General features: G+C 47.6%; 2 protein-coding genes across 3 annotated transcripts; one reads left to right on the forward strand and one right to left on the reverse strand.

Moving 5' to 3' along the window:
- The first annotated feature begins 12,699 nt into the window (after window positions 1–12,699).
- LOC123183188 (short-chain dehydrogenase/reductase 2b) lies at window positions 12,700–15,433 on the forward strand. 2 transcript variants are annotated; one of them, XM_044595936.1, is made up of 6 exons: window positions 12,700–12,933; window positions 13,720–13,771; window positions 13,875–14,118; window positions 14,232–14,297; window positions 14,430–14,624; window positions 14,758–15,433. In XM_044595936.1, exons 2-6 carry the CDS (start codon window positions 13,737–13,739, stop codon window positions 15,154–15,156), a joined length of 939 nt encoding a protein of 312 aa, XP_044451871.1. In that variant the 5' UTR covers window positions 12,700–12,933; window positions 13,720–13,736; the 3' UTR covers window positions 15,157–15,433. The 2 variants fall into 2 exon arrangements, with proteins under 2 accessions (XP_044451871.1, XP_044451870.1); XM_044595935.1 differs by lacking the exon at window positions 12,700–12,933 and adding an exon at window positions 12,955–13,167.
- Window positions 15,434–16,285: 852 nt separating this feature from the next.
- On the reverse strand, window positions 16,286–19,610 carry LOC123183187 (protease Do-like 1, chloroplastic). Its single transcript, XM_044595934.1, has 8 exons — window positions 19,134–19,610; window positions 18,910–19,032; window positions 18,171–18,342; window positions 17,672–17,709; window positions 17,364–17,562; window positions 17,110–17,262; window positions 16,590–16,724; window positions 16,286–16,506 (listed from the first exon to the last, which is right to left on the reverse strand). Exons 1-8 carry the CDS (start codon window positions 19,523–19,525, stop codon window positions 16,429–16,431), a joined length of 1,290 nt encoding a protein of 429 aa, XP_044451869.1. The 5' UTR covers window positions 19,526–19,610; the 3' UTR covers window positions 16,286–16,428.
- Between the last annotated feature and the right edge of the window lie 668 nt (window positions 19,611–20,278).

Genomic DNA, 20,278 nt, shown 5'->3' on the forward strand with positions numbered 1-20,278 from the left:
AGCGGAAGCGTTCAAGAGAACGGGGTTGATGGAGTCGTACTCGTCGTGATCCAAATCACCGATGATCCTAGCGCCGAACGGACGGCACCTCCGCGTTCAACACACGGACGGAGCAGCGACGTCTCCTCCTTCTTGATCCAGCAAGGGGGGAGGAGAGGTTGATGGAGATCCAGCAGCACGACGGCGTGGTGGTGGAAGTAGCGGGATTCCAACAGGGCTTCGCCAAGCGCTGCGGGAGGAGGGAGATGTGTCACGGGAGGGAGAGGGAGGCGCCAGGGCTTAGGTATTGCTGCCCTCCCTTCCCCCCACTATATATAGGGCCAAGGGAGAGGGGGGCGCAGCCTTGGCCCTTCCTCCAAGGAAGGGTGCGGCCAGGGAGGAGTCCATCCTCCCCAAGGCACCTAGGAGGTGCCTTCCCCCTTTAGGACTCTTCCTTTCCCTTATCTCTTGGCGCATGGGCCTCTTGGGGCTGGTGCCCTTGGCCCATATAGGCCAAGGCGCACACCTCTACAGCCCATGTGGCCCCCCGGGGCAGGTGGACCCCCGGACCCCTTTCGGCACTCCCGGTACAATACTGATAATGAGCGAAACTTTTCCGGCGACGAAAACAAGACTTCCCATATAAATCTTTACCTCCGGACCATTCCGGAACTCCTCGTGACATCCGGGATCTCATCCGGGACTCCGAACAACTTTCGGGTTACCACATACTAATATCTCTATAACCCTAGCGTCACCGAACCTTAAGTGTGTAGACCCTACGGGTTCGGGAGACATGCAGACATGACTGAGATGACTCTTCGGTCAATAATCAACAGCGGGATCTGGATATCCATGTTGGCTCCCACATGTTCCACGATGATCTCATTGGATGAACCACGATGTCGAGGATTCAATCAATCCCGTATACAATTCCCTTTGTCAATCGGTACGTTACTTGCCCGAGATTCGATCGTCGGTATCCCAATACCTTGTTCAATCTCGTTACCGGCAAGTCACTTTACTCGTTCCGTAACACATGATCCCGTGGCTAACTCCTTAGTCACATTGAGCTCATTATGATGATGCATTACCGAGTGGGCCCAGAGATACCTCTCCGTCATACGGAGTGACAAATCCCATTCTCGATTCGTGCCAACCCAACAGACACTTTCGGAGATACCTGTAGTGCACCTTTATAGCCACCCAGTTACGTTGTGACGTTTGGTACACCCAAAGCATTCCTACGGTATCCGGGAGTTGCACAATCTCATGGTCTAAGGAAATGATACTTGACATTAGAAAAGCTCTAACAAACGAACTATACGATCTTGTGCTATGCTTAGGATTGGGTCTTGTCCATCACATCATTCTCCTAATGATGTGATCCCGTTATCAATGACATCCAATGTCCATGGTCAGGAAACCATAACCATCTATTGATCAACGAGCTAGTCAACTAGAGGCTTACTAGGGACATGTTGTGGTCTATGTATTCACACATGTATTACGGTTTCCAGTTAATACAATTATAGCATGAACAATAGACAATTATCATGAATAAGGAAATATAATAATAACCATTTTATTATTGCCTCTAGGGCATATTTCCAACAGTCTCCCACTTGCACTAGAGTCAATAATCTAGTTCACATCACCATGTGATTAACACTCAAAGTTCACTAGAGTCAATAATCTAGTCCACATCACCATGTGATTAACACTCAATGAGTTCTAGGGTTTGATCATGTTATGCTTGCGAGAGAGGTTTTAGTCAAGGGTCTGCAACATTCAGATCCGTGTGTGCTTTACAAATCTCTATGTCATCTTGTAGATGTAGCTACCACGCGCTACTTGGAACTATTCCAAATAACTGCTCTACTATACGAATCCGGTTTACTACTCAGAGTCATCCGGATTAGTGTCAAAGTTTGCATCGACGTAACCCTTTACGACGAACCCCCTTTCCACCTCCATAATCGAGAAAATTCCTTAGTCCACTAGATACTAAGGATAAGTTCGACCGCTGTCATGTGATCCCTTCCTGGATCACTATTGTACCCCTTGACTAACTCATGGCAAGGCACACTTCAGGTGCGGTACACATCATAGCATATTGTAGAGCCTACGTCTAAAGCATAGGGGACGACCTTCGTCCTTTCTCTTTCTTCTGCCGTGGTCAGGTCTTGAGTCTTACTCAATACTCACACCTTGTAACACAGCCAAGAACTCCTTCTTTGCTGATCTATTTTGAACTCCTTCAAAAATCCTGTCACGGTATGTATTCATTTGAAAGTACTATTAAGCGTTTTGATCTATCCTTATAGATCTTGATGCTCAATGTTCAGGTAGCTTAATCCAGGTTTTCCATTGAAAAACACTTTTCAAATAACCTTATATGCTTTCCAGAAATTCTACATTATTTCTGATCAATAATATGTTAACAACATATACTCATCAAAAACTCTATAGTGCTCCCACTCACTTCTTTGGAAATAGAAGTTTCTCATGAACTTTGTATAAACCCAAAATCTTTGATCATCTCATCAAAGCGTTCATTCCAACTCTGAGATGCTTACTCCAATCCTTAGAAGGATTGCTGGAGCTTTGCATACTTGTTAGCATCTTTCAGGATTGACAAAACCTTCTGGTTGTATCACATACAACCTTTCCTCAAGAAAATCGTCGAGAAACAATGTTTTGACATCCTATCTGCAAGATTTCATAAATAATGCAGTAACTGCTCATATAATTCTAACAGACTCTTAGCATCACTACGAGTGAGAAAGTCTCATCGCAGTCAACTCCTTGAACTTGCCGGAAAACATCTTAACGACAAGTCGAGCTTTCTAAATGGTGACACTTACCATCATTGTCTGTCTTCCCTTTAAAATCCATCTGTACCCAACAGCCTTACGACCATCAAGTAGTTCTTTCAAAGTCTATACTTTGTTTTCATACATGGATCCTCTCGGATTTTATGGCCTCGAGCCATTCGTCGGAATCCGGGCCCACCATCGCTTCTCCATAGCTCATAGGTTCATCGTTGTCCAACAACATGACTTCCAAGACAAGATTACGTACCACTCTGAAGTAGTACGCATCCTTGTCGTCCTATGAGGTTTGGTAGTGACTTGATCCGAAGTTTCATGATCACTATCATAAGCTTCCACTTCAATTGGTATAGGTGCCACAGGAACAACTTCCTGTGCCCTGCTACACATTAGTTGAAGTGACGGTTCAATGACCTCATCAAGTCTCCACCATCCTCCCACTCAATTCTTTCGAGAGAAACTTTTCCTCGAGAAAGGACCCATTTCTAGAAACAATCACTTTTGCTTCCAGATCTGAAATAGGAGGTATACCCAACTGTTTTGGGTATTCTATGAAGATGCATTTATCCGCTTTGGGTTCGAGCTTATCAGCCTGAAACTTTTTCACATAAGCGTCGCAGCCCCAAACTTTTAAGAAACGACAGCTTAAGTTTCTCTAAACCATAGTTCATACGGTGTCGTCTCAACGGAATTGCGTAGTGCCCTATTTAAAGTGAATGCGCTTGTCTCTAATGCCTAACCCATAAACGATAGTTGTAATTTGATAAGAGACATCATGGTATGCACCATATCCAATAGGGTGCAGTTATGATGTTCGGACACACCATCACAATATGGTGTTCCAGGCGGTATTAGTTGTGAAACAATTTCCACAATTTCTTAATTGTGTGCCAAACTCGTAACTCAGATATTCATCTCTATGATCATATCATAGACATTTTATCCTCTTGTCACGACGATCTTCAACTTCACTCTGAAATTACTTGAACCTTTCAATAATTCAGACTTGTGTTTCATCAAGTAAACATACTTAGCATCTACTTCAAATCATCTGTGAAGTAAGAGCATAATGATATTCACTGCGTGCCTCAGCACTCATTGGACTGCACACATCAAATGTATTACTTCCAACAAGTTGCTCTCTTGTTCCATCTCACTGAAAACGAGGCCTTTCAGTCATCTTGCCCATGTGGTATGATTTGCATGTCTCAAGTGATTCAAAATCAAGTGAGTCCAAATGATCCATCTGTATGGAGTTTCTTCATGCATATATACCAATAGACATGGTTCGCATGTCTCAATCTTTTCAAAAACGAGTGAGTCCAAAGATCCATCAACATGGAGCTTCTTCATGCATTTTATACCAATATGACTCAAGTGGCAGTGCCACAAGTATGTGGTACTATCATTACTATTTTATATCTTTTGGCACGAACATGTGTATCACTACGATCGAGATTCATCTTAGGTGCAAGACCATTGAAGGTATTATTCAAATAGACAGAGTAACCATTATTCTCCTTAAATGAATAACCGTATTGCGATAAACATAATCCAATCATGTCTATGCTCAACGCAAACACCAAATAACAATTATTTAGGTTTAATACCAATCTCAATGGTAGAGGGAGCATGCGATGCTTGATCACATCAACCTTGGAAACACTTCCAACACATATCGTCATCTCACCTTTAGCTAGTCTCCGTTTATTCCGTAGCCTTTTATTTCGAGTTACCAACACTTAGCAACCGAACCGGTATCTAATACCCTGGTGCTACTAGGAGTACTAGTAAAGTACACATTAATATAATGTATATCCAATATACTTCTGTCGACCTTACCAGCCTTCTCATCTACGAAGTATCTAGGGTAGTTCTGCTTCAGTGACCGTTCCCCTCATCTCAGAAGCACTTAGTCTCGGGTTTGGGTTCAACCTTGGCTTTCTTCACTAGAGCTGCAACCGATTTGCCGTTTCATGAAGTATCCCTTGTTGCCCGTGCCCTTCTTGAAACTAGTGGTTTTACTAACCATCAACAATTGATGCTCCTACTTGATTTCTACTTTCGCGGTGTCAAACATCGCGAGTTGCTCAAGGATCATCATGTCTATCCCTGATATGTTATAGTTCATCACGAAGCTCTAATAGCTTGGTGGCAGTGACTATGGAGAACCATCACTATCTCATCTGGAAGATTAACTCCCACTCGATTCAAGCGATTGTAGTACTCAGACAATCTGAGCACATGCTCAATGATTGAGTTTTTCTCCCTTAGTTTGCAGGTTTAAGAAACTTGTTAGAGGTCTCATACCTCTTAACGTGGGCATTAGTCTGAAATCCCAATTTCAGTCTTTGGAACATCTCATATGTTCTGCGACGTTTCAAAAACGTCTTTGGTGCCACAATTCTAAACCGTTAGCATTACGCACTGAACTATCACGTAGTCATCAAAACGTGTATGTCAGATGTTTCGCAACATCTACAGATGTCGCTCGAGGTTCAGCACACCGAGCGGTGCATTAAGGACATAAGCCTTCTGTGCAGCAATGAGGACAATCCTCAGTTTACAGACCCAGTCCGCATAATTGCTACTATCAACTTTCAACTAAATTTTCTCTAGGAACATATCTTAAACAGTAGAACTAAAGCGTAAGCTATGACATAATTTGCAAAGACCTTTTGACTATGTTCATGATAATTAAGTTCATCTGATTATTTAATGAACTCCCACTCAGATAGACATCCCTCTAGTCATCTAAGTGATACATGATCCGAGTCAAACTAGGCCGTGTCCGATCATCACGTGAGACGGACTAGTCATCATCGGTGAACATCTCCATGTTGATCGTATCTACTATACGACTCATGTTCGACCTTTCGGTCTCTTGTGTTCCAAGGCCATGTCTGTACATGCTAGGCTCGTCAAGTCAACCTAAGTGTTTTGCTTGTGTTCCGAGGCCATGTCTGTACATGCTAGGCTCGTCAACACCCGTTGTATGCGAACGTTAGAATCTATCACACCCGATCATCACGTGGTGCTTCGAAACAACGAACCTTCGCAACGGTGCACAGTTAGGGGGAACACATCTCTTGAAATTTTAGTGAGGGATCATCTTATTTATGCTACCATCGTTCTAAGCAAATAAGATGTAAACATGACAAACATCACATGCAAATCATAAAGTGACATGATATGGCCAATATCATCTTGCGCCTTTTGATCTCCATCTTCGAGGCGCGGCATGATCACCTTCGTCACCGGCATGACACCATGATCTCCATCATCGTGTCTTCATGAAGTTGTCTCGCCAACTATTACTTCTACTACTATGGCTAACGGTTAGCAATAAAGTAATTACATGGCGTTTTCATTGACACGCAGGTCATACAATAAATTAAGACAACTCCTATGGCTCCTGCCGGTTGTCATACTCATCGACATGCAAGTCGTGATTTCTATTACAAGAACATGATCAATCTCATACACCACATATATCATTCATCACATCCTTTTGGCCATATCACATCACATAGCATACCCTGCAAAAACAAGTTAGACGTCCTCTAATTGTTGTTGCATGTTTTACGTGGCTGCTATGGGTTTCTAGCAAGAACGTTTCTTACCTACGCAAAAGCCACAACGGTGATATGCCAATTGCTATTTACCCTTCATAAGGACCCTCTTCATCGAATCTGATCCGACTAAAGTGGGAGAGACAGACACCCGCTAGCCACCTTATGCATCAAGCGCATGTCAGTCAGTGGAACCTGTCTCACATAAGAGTACGTGTAAGGTCGGTCCGGGCCGCTTCATCCCACAATGCCGCCGAATCAAGATAAGACTAGTAACGGTAAGCAAGTTGAACAAATCATCGCCCACAACTACTTTGTGTTCTACTCGTGCATAGAATCTACGCATAGACCTGGCTCATGATGCCACTGTTGGGGAACGTAGCAATAATTCAAAATTTTCTACGCATCACCAAGATCAATCTATGGAGTCATCTAGCAACGAGAGAGAAGAGTGCATCTACATACCCTTGTAGATCGCGAGCGGAAGCGTTCAAGAGAACGGGGTTGATGGAGTCGTACTCGTCGTGATCCAAATCACCGATGATCCTAGCGCCGAACGGACGGCACCTCCGCGTTCAACACACGTACGGAGCAGCGACGTCTCCTCCTTCTTGATCCAACAAGGGGGGAGGAGAGGTTGATGGAGATCCAGCAGCATGACGGCGTGGTGGTGGAAGTAGCGGGATTCCAACAGGGCTTCGCCAAGCGCTGCGGGAGGAGGGAAATGTGTCACGGGAGGGAGAGGGAGGCGCCAGGGCTTAGGTATTGCTGCCTTCCCTTCCCCCCACTATATATAGGGCCAAGGCAGAGGGGGGGCGCAGCCTTGGCCCTTCCTCCAAGGAAGGGTGCGGCCAGGGAGGAGTCCATCCACCCCAAGGCACCTAGGAGGTGCCTTCCCCCTTTAGGACTCTTCCTTTCCCTTATCTCTTGGCACATGGGCCTCTTGGGGCTGGTGCCCTTGGCCCATATAGGCCAAGGCGCACACCTCTACAGCCCATGTGGCCCCCCGGGGCAGGTGGACCCCCTTGGTGGACCCCCGGACCCCTTTCGGCACTCCCGGTACAATACCGATAATGCGCGAAACTTTTCCGGCGACCAAAACAAGATCTTTACCTCCGGACCATTCCGGAACTCCTCGTGACGTCCGGGATCTCATCCGGGACTCCGAACAACTTTCGGGTTACCACATACTAATATCTCTATAACCCTAGCGTCACCGAACCTTAAGTGTGTAGACCCTACGGGTTCGGGAGACATGCAGACATGACCGAGATGACTCTCCGGTCAATAACCAACAGCGGGATCTGGATACCCATGTTGGCTCCCACAAGTTCCACGATGATCTCATCGGATGAACCACGATGTCGAGGATTCAATCAATCCCGTATACAATTCCCTTTGTCAATCGGTACGTTACTTGCCCGAGATTCGATCGTCGGTATCCCAATACCTTGTTCAATATACCGGCAAGTCACTTTACTCGTTCCGTAAGCATGATCCCGTGGCTAACTCCTTAGTCACATTGAGCTCATTATGATGATGCATTACCGAGTGGGCCCAGAGATACCTCTCCGTCATACGGAGTGACAAATTCCAGTCTCGATTCATGCCAACCCAACAGACACTTTCGGAGATACCTGTAGTGCACCTTTATAGCCACCCAGTTACGTTGTGACGTTTGGTACACCCAAAGCATTCCTATGGTATCCGGGAGTTGCACAATCTCATGGTCTAAGGAAATGATACTTGACATTAGAAAAGCTCTAGCAAACGAACTATACGATCTTGTGCTATGCTTAGGATTGGGTCTTGTCCATCACATCATTCTCCTAATGATGTGATCCCGTTATCAATGACATCCAATGTCCATGGTCAGGAAACCATAACCATCTATTGATCAACGAGCTAGTCAACTAGAAGCTTACTAGGGACATGTTGTGGTCTATGTATTCACACATGTATTACGGTTTCCAGTTAATACAATTATAGCATGAACAATAGACAATTATCATGAACAAGGAAATATAATAATAACCATTTTATTATTGCCTCTAGGGCATATTTCCAACAGGCCTCACATCTGACATTAGCATCCGTAACATTCCCTAGCACTACTCCTAGCAGTACACAAGATCACAAGAATCTCCATTTGCTAGCCCTACTCCTAGCACTACTCCTAGCATCTGACATTAAGTTTTCACGGAGAAGAGACAGTAAGAGGAAGATAGAGCAATACCTCAAGGAGTCATCATCCATGGACGCACAGCCGGGCCACCATGTCCATCCTCTCGCCACCTGACGCAGCAGCTGCTCCTCAAGGAGTCGCTCATGGAGGCCGCGCAAGGAGGAGGACGGCGGCAGCCGCGGCGACGACAAGCTGCCGCAGGTGGTGTTCGACCGCATCCTTCGGCGTCAGATGGTGTACGACGCGCTCAAGCGCGGGGGCGGGGCGGAGGTGCCGTCGTGGGTCCAGCTGCTCACCATCCTCCTTTCCTTCGGCACGTCGGCACTCGGCATCGCCTACTGCTCCTCGTCACAGCCGCACAGATGCAGCAGCTCCCCACAGCCGCACAGATCCGGCAGCTCCCCACAGCCGCACAGACCCGGCAGCTCCTCACCGCCACAGTTCCTCTTCCCGCAGCTCCTCCTACTGGAGCAGCTCCTCCGACGGTAAAAATCGAATCTTGGGACGACGAAGCAGGGACGACGCGAGAGAAAGAGGGCAGCGGCGACGCGGTTAAGGGAGATGCAGCGATGCAGGCGAGGGAGATGCGGCTGCTACACAGGCGAGGGAGATACGCGGCGACGCGGGCGAGGGAGATGCGGCGGCGCCATGGGCGAGGGAGATGCGGTGGGAGAGAAGCAGAGAGCGATACGGGCGAGGGAGACTGAGAGAGAGACTGAGAGCGATGCGGTCGAGGGTAAAAATGGAAAACGCGAATATTTCGTAGCGTTACGAGATTTCAACGTGCAGACGTAAAACGTCATGTATTTCGGAACGGAGGGAGTATATCTAAATAGCTAGCCCCCACTAGCCTATTTATCTCAACATGAAAGCATGCCACCTCATCATGAAACAAATGCTCACTTCAACATGCAACCATGCATAGAAAAAGCCCCACCTCAATATGCAAGTATGAATGACATTTTTCATTCTATTATGGTATTTATATTTACTGAATTTTTTACAACTATACAATTGTCAAACACAATAAACCATACATATTTTCAGTTTAGTTCTCATATTATTATTTCAAATATTCATGTCACATAGTACAATCAAATGTCTTGGAAATGTATTGCAAAATATTCCCGCAACAAGGTGCGGGGTATCATCTAGTATTATGTATTTCTGACAAGTATTTCCGGACGGAGGGAGTACAACTGTACAAGTTAAGGAACAATCCTTCTATACGGTTATTTGCATATTTCAGCGAGAAAGAGATTTCCGATAGCCTGTTTCAGAGGGGCCTTGGAAAGCACCGGCGAAGGATAGTTTCCCACCATATTTAAGAATTGGCCTGTCATAAAAGAAGAAATTATCAAGGCAGTTCAGGAATTTTTTAGAACAGGACACCTCCCTGGCGGTGTTAATGAAACCGTAATTGTCTTTATTGTAAAAATACATGATCTGATGCGGCTCACTGACTTTAGGACTATAAGTATGTGCAATGTTATTTACAAGGTAGTTGCAAAATGTTTGGTGAACATACTTTGAGCACTGCTTGATGAGATCATGGCAGTGGCACCATATCAAAGTGTCTTTGTCCCATGGCGCTTAATCACTGATAAAGGTTAGAGCAAGTGCTTAAGAATTGTGCTCCGGAAGTTGTGGATGGCCCTCAACCAGCTCTGAATGTGCCTCCTTCTTCAGCTGAAGCTCCTCGAGATTCTTCATGCTTTTTTGTGCTTGTGGGAGTCGAATAGCTAGATAGATAGTTCTAGTCATGATGCTTGAAGGGTAGGATAGAGGCAGAAAAAAGGTAGTATGACTTGGTTCTTCTTTTGCTTTGCTCACAATTGAATGACTTTGATCACTTTTATTCAACATGAGAAGATTCGGAGAATAGCTTTTGCGCCTATAAGCTTGACTTTTCAAAGGCTTATGACAAGGTGGATTGGGGTTTCTTGAAGTAGACGATGACAAATTTAGGCTTCGCTCGCTAGTGGGTACGATGGATAATGACATGTGTTATCTCGGTAAGAAATTATGTTAAATTCAATGGCAATCTTGAATTCATTTACACCGTCGTGTGGGCTTCGACAAGGTGAACCCATATCCCCGACTTATTTTTGTTTTGTTGCCGAGGAGCTCTCTGCGTTGCTTCAACAAGGAGTGGAGACACATGATGTTCAACATGTAAAAATATGTAGTGAGGCGTCAGGAGTATCACAACTACTATTTGTTGATGACAATATCCTTTTTTCAGAGCTAATTTAGCCTAGGCATAGTATGTTAAGGGTGTCATTCATTGATATAGAAGAGCAATAGACCAGCTAATAAACCCACAAAAATGTTATATACAGTTTCGGTACAACTGCCTTATGGAGACATAGATTGTGGTTAAGCGGGAGTTGCAAGTTCAAAATTCTGAATTTGAAACGGAATTGTCTCGGTTTACCAACCCTGGATGATCGTATGAACAAAGGGAAGTTCCAGATGTTGCAGGCAACCCGAACTAATTGCTCGGCTGCTCGGCCGCTCGGCCGCGAGGCTGTGAAGGAGGCTTATAAATGAATTGTTGAATTCTATTTTGGGTTGTGTTGAATTGTTAAACCGTGCTTTTAATTTTGGTTGTGCATGCTGATCATTGAATTGGTGATGATTTGGACATTTGGTTGTGTATATGCTATATAATCTACGTGCATGAGTTTGCATGAAAATGAGAGATTTGAATATGAAGGGTGTGGTTGTTCGGGCGAACAATGAGGAGCGGGTCGGCACCGTCGACACGTCCGCGGACATTTAGGGAGCCAGATTTGCCCACTCCGGTTAGAGCAACTCTAGCAGACCCTGCAAAACGCCCGGCCCGCAAAAATTCCGGCGAGTATGCGGGCTCGGGTCAATTTTCCGGCCAGAACAGAGCCCGCATACTCGCCCGGCCCGCAAATTTTTTTGCCGCAGCCCGCAATCCGCACGCACCGAGCACTATAAGTGCGGTTCCGCGACCCTTTTGCGGGTCCAAACCCTATCCCCCGCCGCCGCGAGCCACCCGATTCCCCTTTCCCCTCTCCCAATTTCTCGCCGCCGGCGACCACCCGCCCCGCCTCCAGCCGTCATGTGGGGGCGAATGTGGAGCTCCGGACGCGGCTCCGGCAGCAGATCCGGCCGTGAGAGGGACCCGGAGTGCGAGCGGCGCGTCCGGTCCGACGGCACGAGGAAGCGCGGCGCCCGGAAGTGGACCAACCACGGGATGTCGCCGCCGGCGAGCTTCAACCGCCGCGAGACGGAGGAGTACGACCGCCGGCGCGCGTCCTTCTCCTCCGCGAGGTCTTCCTACGCCGGATCCTCCTCGTCCTCCGCCGCGGGCTTCCTCCCCGTGAAGAGGGAGTGGTCGGACGAGGAGGAGGAGCCGGAGCTGCCGGCGCCGTTCGCCTTCATCCCGGGGAAGGAGGAGCCCGCTCCGCTCGGCCGCCGCGGAGTCGTCGGGCCCGAGGACTACGTCGCGGACTTCGACGCCATCGCCGCCGCCATCGCCGAGCGGAGCGTGCGCGAGGAGGAGGAGCGTCGGCGCCACGCCGAGGAGCTCGAAGCCCTCGAGTGGCGGCTGGCGATCGCCGACAACGTCGCCGCCAACGAGAAGGCTGACGAGTGGTGCCGCATCTGTGCGGAGCAGGCGGAGAAGTACGTCGATCTGTGCAGCTCCGGCGAGGAGGATTGAGCTTCCGGCTCCTCCACGGCATCGCCCAGTTGCCGCGACCTCGCCGCCGTTAGATCCGACCCCCTAGTACTAGTTTAACTTAGTATAGCTATGCTTGTAGTTTGTTGATCATGTGATGAACTATGTTTGTGCAATTTCTCCCACGAAAGTGTTTTTTCAAATTATGCAGGTTTAGATATGGGTTCTGCTCAGCCGCGCATGTTTTTGACACGCAAAACGCGATTTTCGTGAAACCGCAAACGCGTTTTGCGGGTCGAATTTTTGCGGGGTCTGCTAGAGTTGCTCTTATAGACACTCTACAAACATTTATTATTCCGAGTTCAGCTGTCGCAAGGTTGATGCCATCGCGCGACCATTTCTTGTCACACGATCCACGTCAGCACTTATGTAAGCCTCAGTGGCAGTGCGACGACGTAGCTAGCTCGTCCATGTTCCTTGCAGCCTCAGACATTGACCGAGTATGAGTAGAGATCTTGTGTCAGCATGGCCCAGTGATAAAAATACAGTGGAGAAAGTAAGCAAGATCGGCCATCTTTTCCAAGCGCAGAGGCAAAGTTGTGCACGACGAGGGCGTGCGGCATCGACTCGACCAACTGCAGCGCAACTGGAGCGGCGCCGGCGCATCTTCTCTCCCCACGCCGTCCCGGAGTCCTCCGTCCGTGCCAGGTTGATCCCTTCTTCCTCCCTCCAGTCCTAGGCCCTAGCTCGACGGCGGGTTGGTTAGTAGGGGAGTGGGAGGAGGTGGTGGGTGAGGAGCGAGGAGGAGCTCGACGGCGTGTCCTCTCTGAGATGGCGCACCCTCGCCGACGCCGGTGAGGTAGGGCCGGCCGATGGGGGGAGGCGCCGGTCGAGCGAGAGAGCTGGGACGCTGCTTGCTGCTCTGCTCTGCTTCTTGTTCTGGTTGCTGCCGCTGCTTGTTGCTCTGCTTCTTGTTCTGGTTGCTGCTCTGCTTCTTATCCTATCCTAGTGTTGCAGTCTGTACTGAAATTATTGTGGTGTATCATTGTATGGTATAGCCATTAGAAATATTTTGGTAGAGCAGTCCCTCAAGTGATTTGACAGAAAAAAACTTGATAGAAAATGAAAATTGTGAAGATCATGGACTGAAAACATCTAGTGTCACGAGGTTTGGACTTGGGGCTTCCAAGGGATATGCATCTGATAAACTCTAAACTGTAGTTGCTATTGCAGATTATATATGGAACCACTCTATCTGTTCACTTTTATAAGAAGTTTTATACAGTTCAGACAGTGCCTAAAACAGTTCAGGGTCAGCTGTCTAAAACGTCTTATGAAAAACAACGGAGGGAGTAGTAAATAATTTCTGCCATATAATCATTTGCATCATAAGTGTATAACAGAGCATAAGACTGAAAGTATTTTTCTTTCAAACAACTCAAAAGCCATTATGCAAGTTCCTTCTATTGTAGTACTCATAAGCAAAACCTACAGGACCAGAAGAAGCCATAATGGAAGGAAGCATCAGCGGTCCATCAGAGAAAAGGTAAGCAACTTTCTGTCTGAGTAATAGCAGATTGATGCCTCATTTAGAGACAACCACCTGTTTATTGATTAGTTGCACTCTCATCGTTACATTTTTCTCTTAGGGTTGCCGTGGTGACCGGAGGGAACCGGGGGATGGGGCTGGAGATATGCCGGCAGCTTGCGGCGCATGGGCTCACCGTCGTCTTGACGGCGAGGGACGAGAAGAGGGGCGCAGAGGCAGCCGAAAAGCTCCGGGAGGAGGGGCTATCGGACGTCGCGTTTCATCAGCTGGAGATCAGCGAGCCCGCCAGTGCCGCTCATCTGGCTGCTTTCATAAAGGACAAGTTTGGCAAGCTTGACATACTGGTACAGCTGCTTAAATTTTCAAATGAAGTTTTGAATTTGCAATGGATTTGTGATACGGAAGGCAATTTCAACAAAACTGATGATCATCGCACTCACGGCGCACCGCACCGCAGGTCAACAATGCCGGAGTGCTCGGGGTGACCACGGACGTCGGCGACCCGGCAACCCTCCAGGAGACGGTAAATTTGTCTCCTGATATATGTGTCGCATTCCCTTAAAATTCACTTGTGGAGTACATTAAGATCACATTTAGATACTACATTAGTTACTGAAGCTGTTTGGTTCCATCCATGTCCATCACTTAATAACAGCTTGCAGGCAAGGATGGGATGGAGAGAGCCGAATGGCTGAGGCAGCGGACGACGCAGACCACCCAGGATGCAGAGGACTGCCTGAGGATCAACTACCACGGCAGCAAGATCGTCACGGAAGCCCTCCTCCCGCTCCTCCGGTCCTCCTCCGACGGCAGGATCGTCAACGTAACCTCAGCTTGGGGGCTGCTCAGGGTACGTCCCATCTCATTTTAATCCATATATTTCACAACCGGTTCAATTTGCTGCACAAAAATCAATTGCAGAGTAGGACAGTCCCATCACACAAAACAGAGGCTCATCTGCTGTGCATTTTGCAAAAATGCAGTATTTCAGCGGCGACGAGCTCCGGCGGGAGCTGGACGACGTCGACAACCTCACGACGCAGCAGCTCGACGAGATGTTGAGGCTGTTCCTCGAGGACCTGGGCAAGGGCAATGGCGCGCTGGAGCGCCGCGGGTGGCCGGCCGACCGGGTGTACGCCGCCTACATGGCGTCCAAGGCGCTGGTGTGCGCCTACACCAGGGTCCTCGCCAGGGAGGAGGGCGCCGCGCTGCGGGTCAACTGCGTGCACCCCGGCTACGTCCTCACCGGGATGAACGACTACACCGGCGTCCTCACGGCCGCGGAGGGCGCCGCCGCCGCGGTTGCAGTTGCACTGGCGGAGAAGGGGGGCGTCACCGGCGCCTACTTCGACCGCACTGAACTGGGAGCGTCCTTTGTGTGATTTCTCCGTGGAGCAGTTGTTAGCTGGATATCGTTTTCAATAAAGTGCAATCTACTACATATGTCATGAGTTGGTCCAGATATCTAGAATTATGTGTTGTTCATTTTTCTCTCTCTCAGAACTACTGGCTCTGTTCGCTATTATAAGATGTTTAACTTTTTCTATATTGGATGTGTGTAGACACGTTTTAGTATTTCAGTCTGTATGTAGTTTATATTGAAATATTCAAAACATTTTATAATAGTGAATGGAACGAGTAGAATATTTCCATTGTCAAGTTAAATCTCTTGAAACTACTAGCACGCAAATTGTACGCGCAAAGCACATCATCAAATAATCCCTTCGTCCCAAAATTCACATCCGTATCTAGATAAATCTAAGACAAGAATTTTGGGGCGGAGGGAGTATATAACAGCAGGGGGGAAATGGATTCTGAACATTTTATTTTCTTCCTTTAACAGCCGAGGGGAAATGCATTCTGAACATTTTATTTCCTTCCTTTAACAGCAGAGGGGAAATGCATTCTCGACATTTTATTTCCTTCCATGCAAAGAATATAGGGCCCAACTCTCTAAAATCCAGATTCTTCTAACTTTAGAATCAAATTCTTGAGATAGGAAAAGGATGCTTCTAGAATACTATGGACGATGGAATGTGGTTTCAATTAAAAGATCACGTGTCAGAATCCTCTGACATGAAAACTTTCTCCAATGGACGATACTGTTTGGACTTGTCAACTCTCAACCATTGGATGGAGGCCATAACTCAGGCCGGGCCGGGCCTAAAAAAGCCCGTAGCAGAAAACCTAGGCCCGGGCCGGCTCGGTCTACCCTAGATTTCAGACCCAAGCCCGGCCCTTAAGTGGAAAAGCCTGCTGGGCCTCTTCCCTAAAATGCACATATGTCAAGCCTAGGCCCGGTCTGCCATGTCATTTGGGCTCAAAACCTAGGCCCAGGCCCAGCCCATGGGCAAGACCGGGCCGGGCTGGGTTTCCCATGGCCAGGTATAGATGGAGCATATCTAACGGCTGACATGTGAAGTTATTGTCACACTATATAGTGGTATAGAAGAGTAGCATATGTAAGCTGTAAGCAGATACATCATGTACTGGAACAGCACACATAAGGCATGAACCAAAATGATATTTTTCTTTCCTTTCTTTTTACACCAGAAAATTTACAAACATCAATTATGTACAAGGAGCTCCGTGGTAGGCGAACATGCTAATACCTTGTACCTACGTGAGAATACACCCGAGAAGGACACCACTCACTATGTTTCGTCGAGCTTTGGTTCAAGGACCACAGCGATCTTCTCCTTCTTATCTCCGCGCAATACTTCCACGGTCACCTTTAAAAGAACAGAAGCGAGTACCTTAGCAGCCATCAAGGGCAAAAAAAAAAAGTTGCTGTTGAACACGGGTGAAAGCTTACCGTCTCTCCGACTTTACACTGATCCAAGATACGGTACAGGTCGCTTCCATTCGCAACCTTAGTACCATTAACAGAAGTAATTATGTCCCCAAGGATAAGTCGTCCGTAGGCATCCCGTTTCGTTGATTGCAGACCCTGCATACGACATAGCAAGCAGAAATATTAAGCTGCACAAGTCCTGTACCGCAGAAACGTGTCTAACAAATGCATTTTACAATTATATGGAAGGAGCAGGAAAGACGAGTTTATTCTACACATAAGTTGGTTCTTATCAAATGAATTACTGCTCTGTTTCTTAAGCTATTCTTAGCTTCGACAATCAGAGAAGGCACATGAGAACATGCAGATGCTATAATGTACTGGAGCGACAGTACAAGGTTTTCTCATGCTAGGTGTAAAAAGATTGTTAACTGAAACTGAAACAAAATAAGAATTTGACTACTGTAAAAATATTTCGTCATTTCCAATAAAGTTCCATTAAATTTGCATCAAACATGTGTATAATATAGACGGACAGTACCGCTTTGCCAGCTGGCCCGTTTGGGGGAGCATCCAAGACAAGCACTCCACTCAATCCAAGCTGCTCCACAGATTGGTCAGGGGCAAATTTTATCCCCAAAATAGGTCTCGTCACTTTCCCAAATTGTATAAGCTGATCCACAATACCACCAACCTGAATATGGTCGAAATACATGCTTTGTTATAAGCAAGAAATTTATAAGAAAAGAAGACCCAGAACAAATCCAAAATTATGAATTAAGCTGAGTGACATACTGTATCAACTGGAATGGAGAAGCCGACCCCAGATGATGCTCCTGAAGGTGAGTATATAGCAGTATTTACACCTATCAGGTTTCCAGAACTATCAAGAAGTGGGCCTCCGCTGTTACCAGGGTTGATAGCAGCATCAGTCTGTATTACATCCTGTATAGGACGTCCAGTTGCAGCTGAACTAATTTCTCTTCGCAGTCCACTGGGAGAAGTCAGCAGAGAGCAACAGAAAAGTGTCTCAGTTTACCAAAAAATCGAGCAAAAAGAATCACCCAACATGGAGTCAATTTAACCAATCATTAATACTACACCTGATAACACCTGTCGTAAGAGTGTGGTCAAGGCCAAACTGCAAATATATGAATTACAAATGTTAGACAGTAATCAATAGTTGCTTAAAGAAATATGCACATAATCGAAAGAGGACGCCAACTAACTAAAGTGTTTAAATCAACTCTTACATCCATCAACTATACTGAAAATTTACAAAATATATATGCCATAGATAATTGCTTAGCATAGAATCTGTTTGGCATACCCGTGGTTGGACACTTGGTCATGGTTAATTGTGCTATTATTTGTTTGTGATGCTGTGTAGTGTATTATCATTTCCAATGCTATTGCCATCTCAACATAATCAGGATCCGAAACAAATTGGCCCTATTGAAATTTGAACTCAGGTTTGGGAATTGGAATGAAAACAAATTACCAAGGAATGCAAAATGCAAGTAACAACGATTGGTGTCAAGCTTGTACATCAGCCGACATGTATAGATAAATCATACAAAAATTGGTGCAGGAAGCACTCACCGGGTTTCCAATGGCATACACTTTCTGACCAACCAGTAGGTCTGCTGACACACCAACTGGTAAAGGTCTTAGTTTATCCTTTGGTGCTTCGATACTCAAAACTGCAACATCCTTGTCCTGGTCAAATCCGACAACTTGCGCTTCATACACCGACTGATCAGCAAGCGTGACCCTACGTAAAACTAAAACGGTAATTTCACTTCGCCATGATACAATTCAAGACAACACTATCATAAATATTCAACAAGATGGTAGCATACTATCTGCAGATCTGAGTAAATTGACATCATCTGCATCGAAGTCTCGGATCTAGCATCAAGTACTGGATGAAATTATGAAAGAGGGAATGCAAAATATGGTCACTCTAAAGCTTCAAAGATGTGTCACTGTGTCTGTGTGTCAGGCTAAACATCTGGACAAATTTGCTACGCACAATGAATCCAAATGATAACGAGTCGTTAGCAGCGAGCGTCAACGGCTCACTGTGCTATTAAAACTAGGCAACCACGTCCACATTGCCCATGCTTATCAATATCCACTTGCAGTTCTGCAACTCTCATTTCCCCAGTTTAGTGTTCATTCGTTCGTTCTTTCGTACGAGTTCTTACAGCAACCCATCAATTACAACATTCAATGAACCTGTGGATAACCATTGATTCTAGCAGAATGGGCATGCTGTGATTTGAATTTTGCTGAAGAATATGTCGGCAGCGAGCGGCTCTGTCAAGTGTTAACCAACCTGAGGTCCGAGGCGCCACGGATGACATGGAAGTTGGTGACAATGTGGCCGAGCTTGTCCCAGACGAAGCCGGAGCCGGAGCCCTGCGGCACCTCGAGCACGTCCAGCGTGAAGGCGTCCTGCCTACACACCGAACCGAAACAGAGGCCCCAAGCTTCGCGTCAGGCGCCAAGGCCAGAGCAATGGAAACAGCCACGGAAGGGAAGGGATCGGCCCAAGCGTACCTGACGGCGAGGTTGGTGATGTAGACGACGGAGGGGGTGTTGTCCTTGAAGAGGCGCACGGTGGCGAGCTCGTCGGCCTGCAGCTTCCGCGGCGTGGCGACGACGAACGCGGACGCGGCCCCGGCGTCCCCGAGGACCAGCGCGGCGGAGGCGAGCGCCACGACCAGGGGCCCCGCGGCGGCCGCCAGCGCCCGCCGCGCGGCCTCGGCGACGGGGCCCGGCACCAGGTCGCGCAGCGGCCTCCGTGGCGAGGCCGGGAGCGCGAGGGGGCCGGCCGGGGGCCTGGCGGCCGCGGCGCGCGCGAGGCGCCTGAGGGAATGGCGCGGGCGCGACAGCGGGCGGGCGAGCGGGGAGGGGCCGGAGAGGAAGCAGGCGGTGGCCGCGGCGGCCATTTGGGAGTGGGGGGAGAGCGGGGAGAGCAGCAGCAGCCGCGGGCTGGAGCTCCCGTGGAATCGGGATGGGTGGACGCGCTGCGCTCTCGTTGGTCGTGTGCTGCGCTTATTGTCAAACCTTTTTTTTTTGTTTTGTTGACTAGCGAGTGTGTGTACTGCCACTGGCGTCTTCGTTTTGGTTCGGGTTGCTTCCGATCCGTTCTCTCCCCCTCCTCCGTGTTTTGTTTTGTTTCGCTTCGATTGTGGCCCAGGCCCACAGGGGATGGCTCTCGACGGTTCATGTATCTGCATAGAACCATGCAAGGTTCTCTCATTCTAATACTTTTGCTAGATTTTTCTAAAGAAAAAAAAAATATTCCTCCGTCCCACAATATAAGACATTTTTACAAGCTAAAAATAGCATGAGAAAAAGAATTATATTGTGGGACGGAGGGAGTACTTTGCTAGATTCAACCCGGTCATGATCGGGAACTGATTTGTGCACAATCTCTGTCAACGCTCCTGACAAGCAGGACCCGCAGGGCAGCGGCCACTCCAGCCAACGCGCTGCCCAACGGCCCGTTAGAACCAAGAAGCCTAACTCGCGTACCAACGGGCCGGAATGGACGCACTGAAGCCCAACTCCTCGCTACAAGTACCAGCCGGCTAGGAGAGGACCGGTATCCAGTGGATCAAGGACGACGGCGGCTACCACTTTCCTTACGAACCCTAGCACTACTCTGTTCTTCCCCATTCGAGAGCACCACTCCCACT

Source organism: Triticum aestivum, chromosome 1D, assembly GCF_018294505.1.
Source record: "Triticum aestivum cultivar Chinese Spring chromosome 1D, IWGSC CS RefSeq v2.1, whole genome shotgun sequence".
In the NCBI taxonomy this organism is placed as follows: Eukaryota; Viridiplantae; Streptophyta; class Magnoliopsida; order Poales; family Poaceae; genus Triticum; species Triticum aestivum.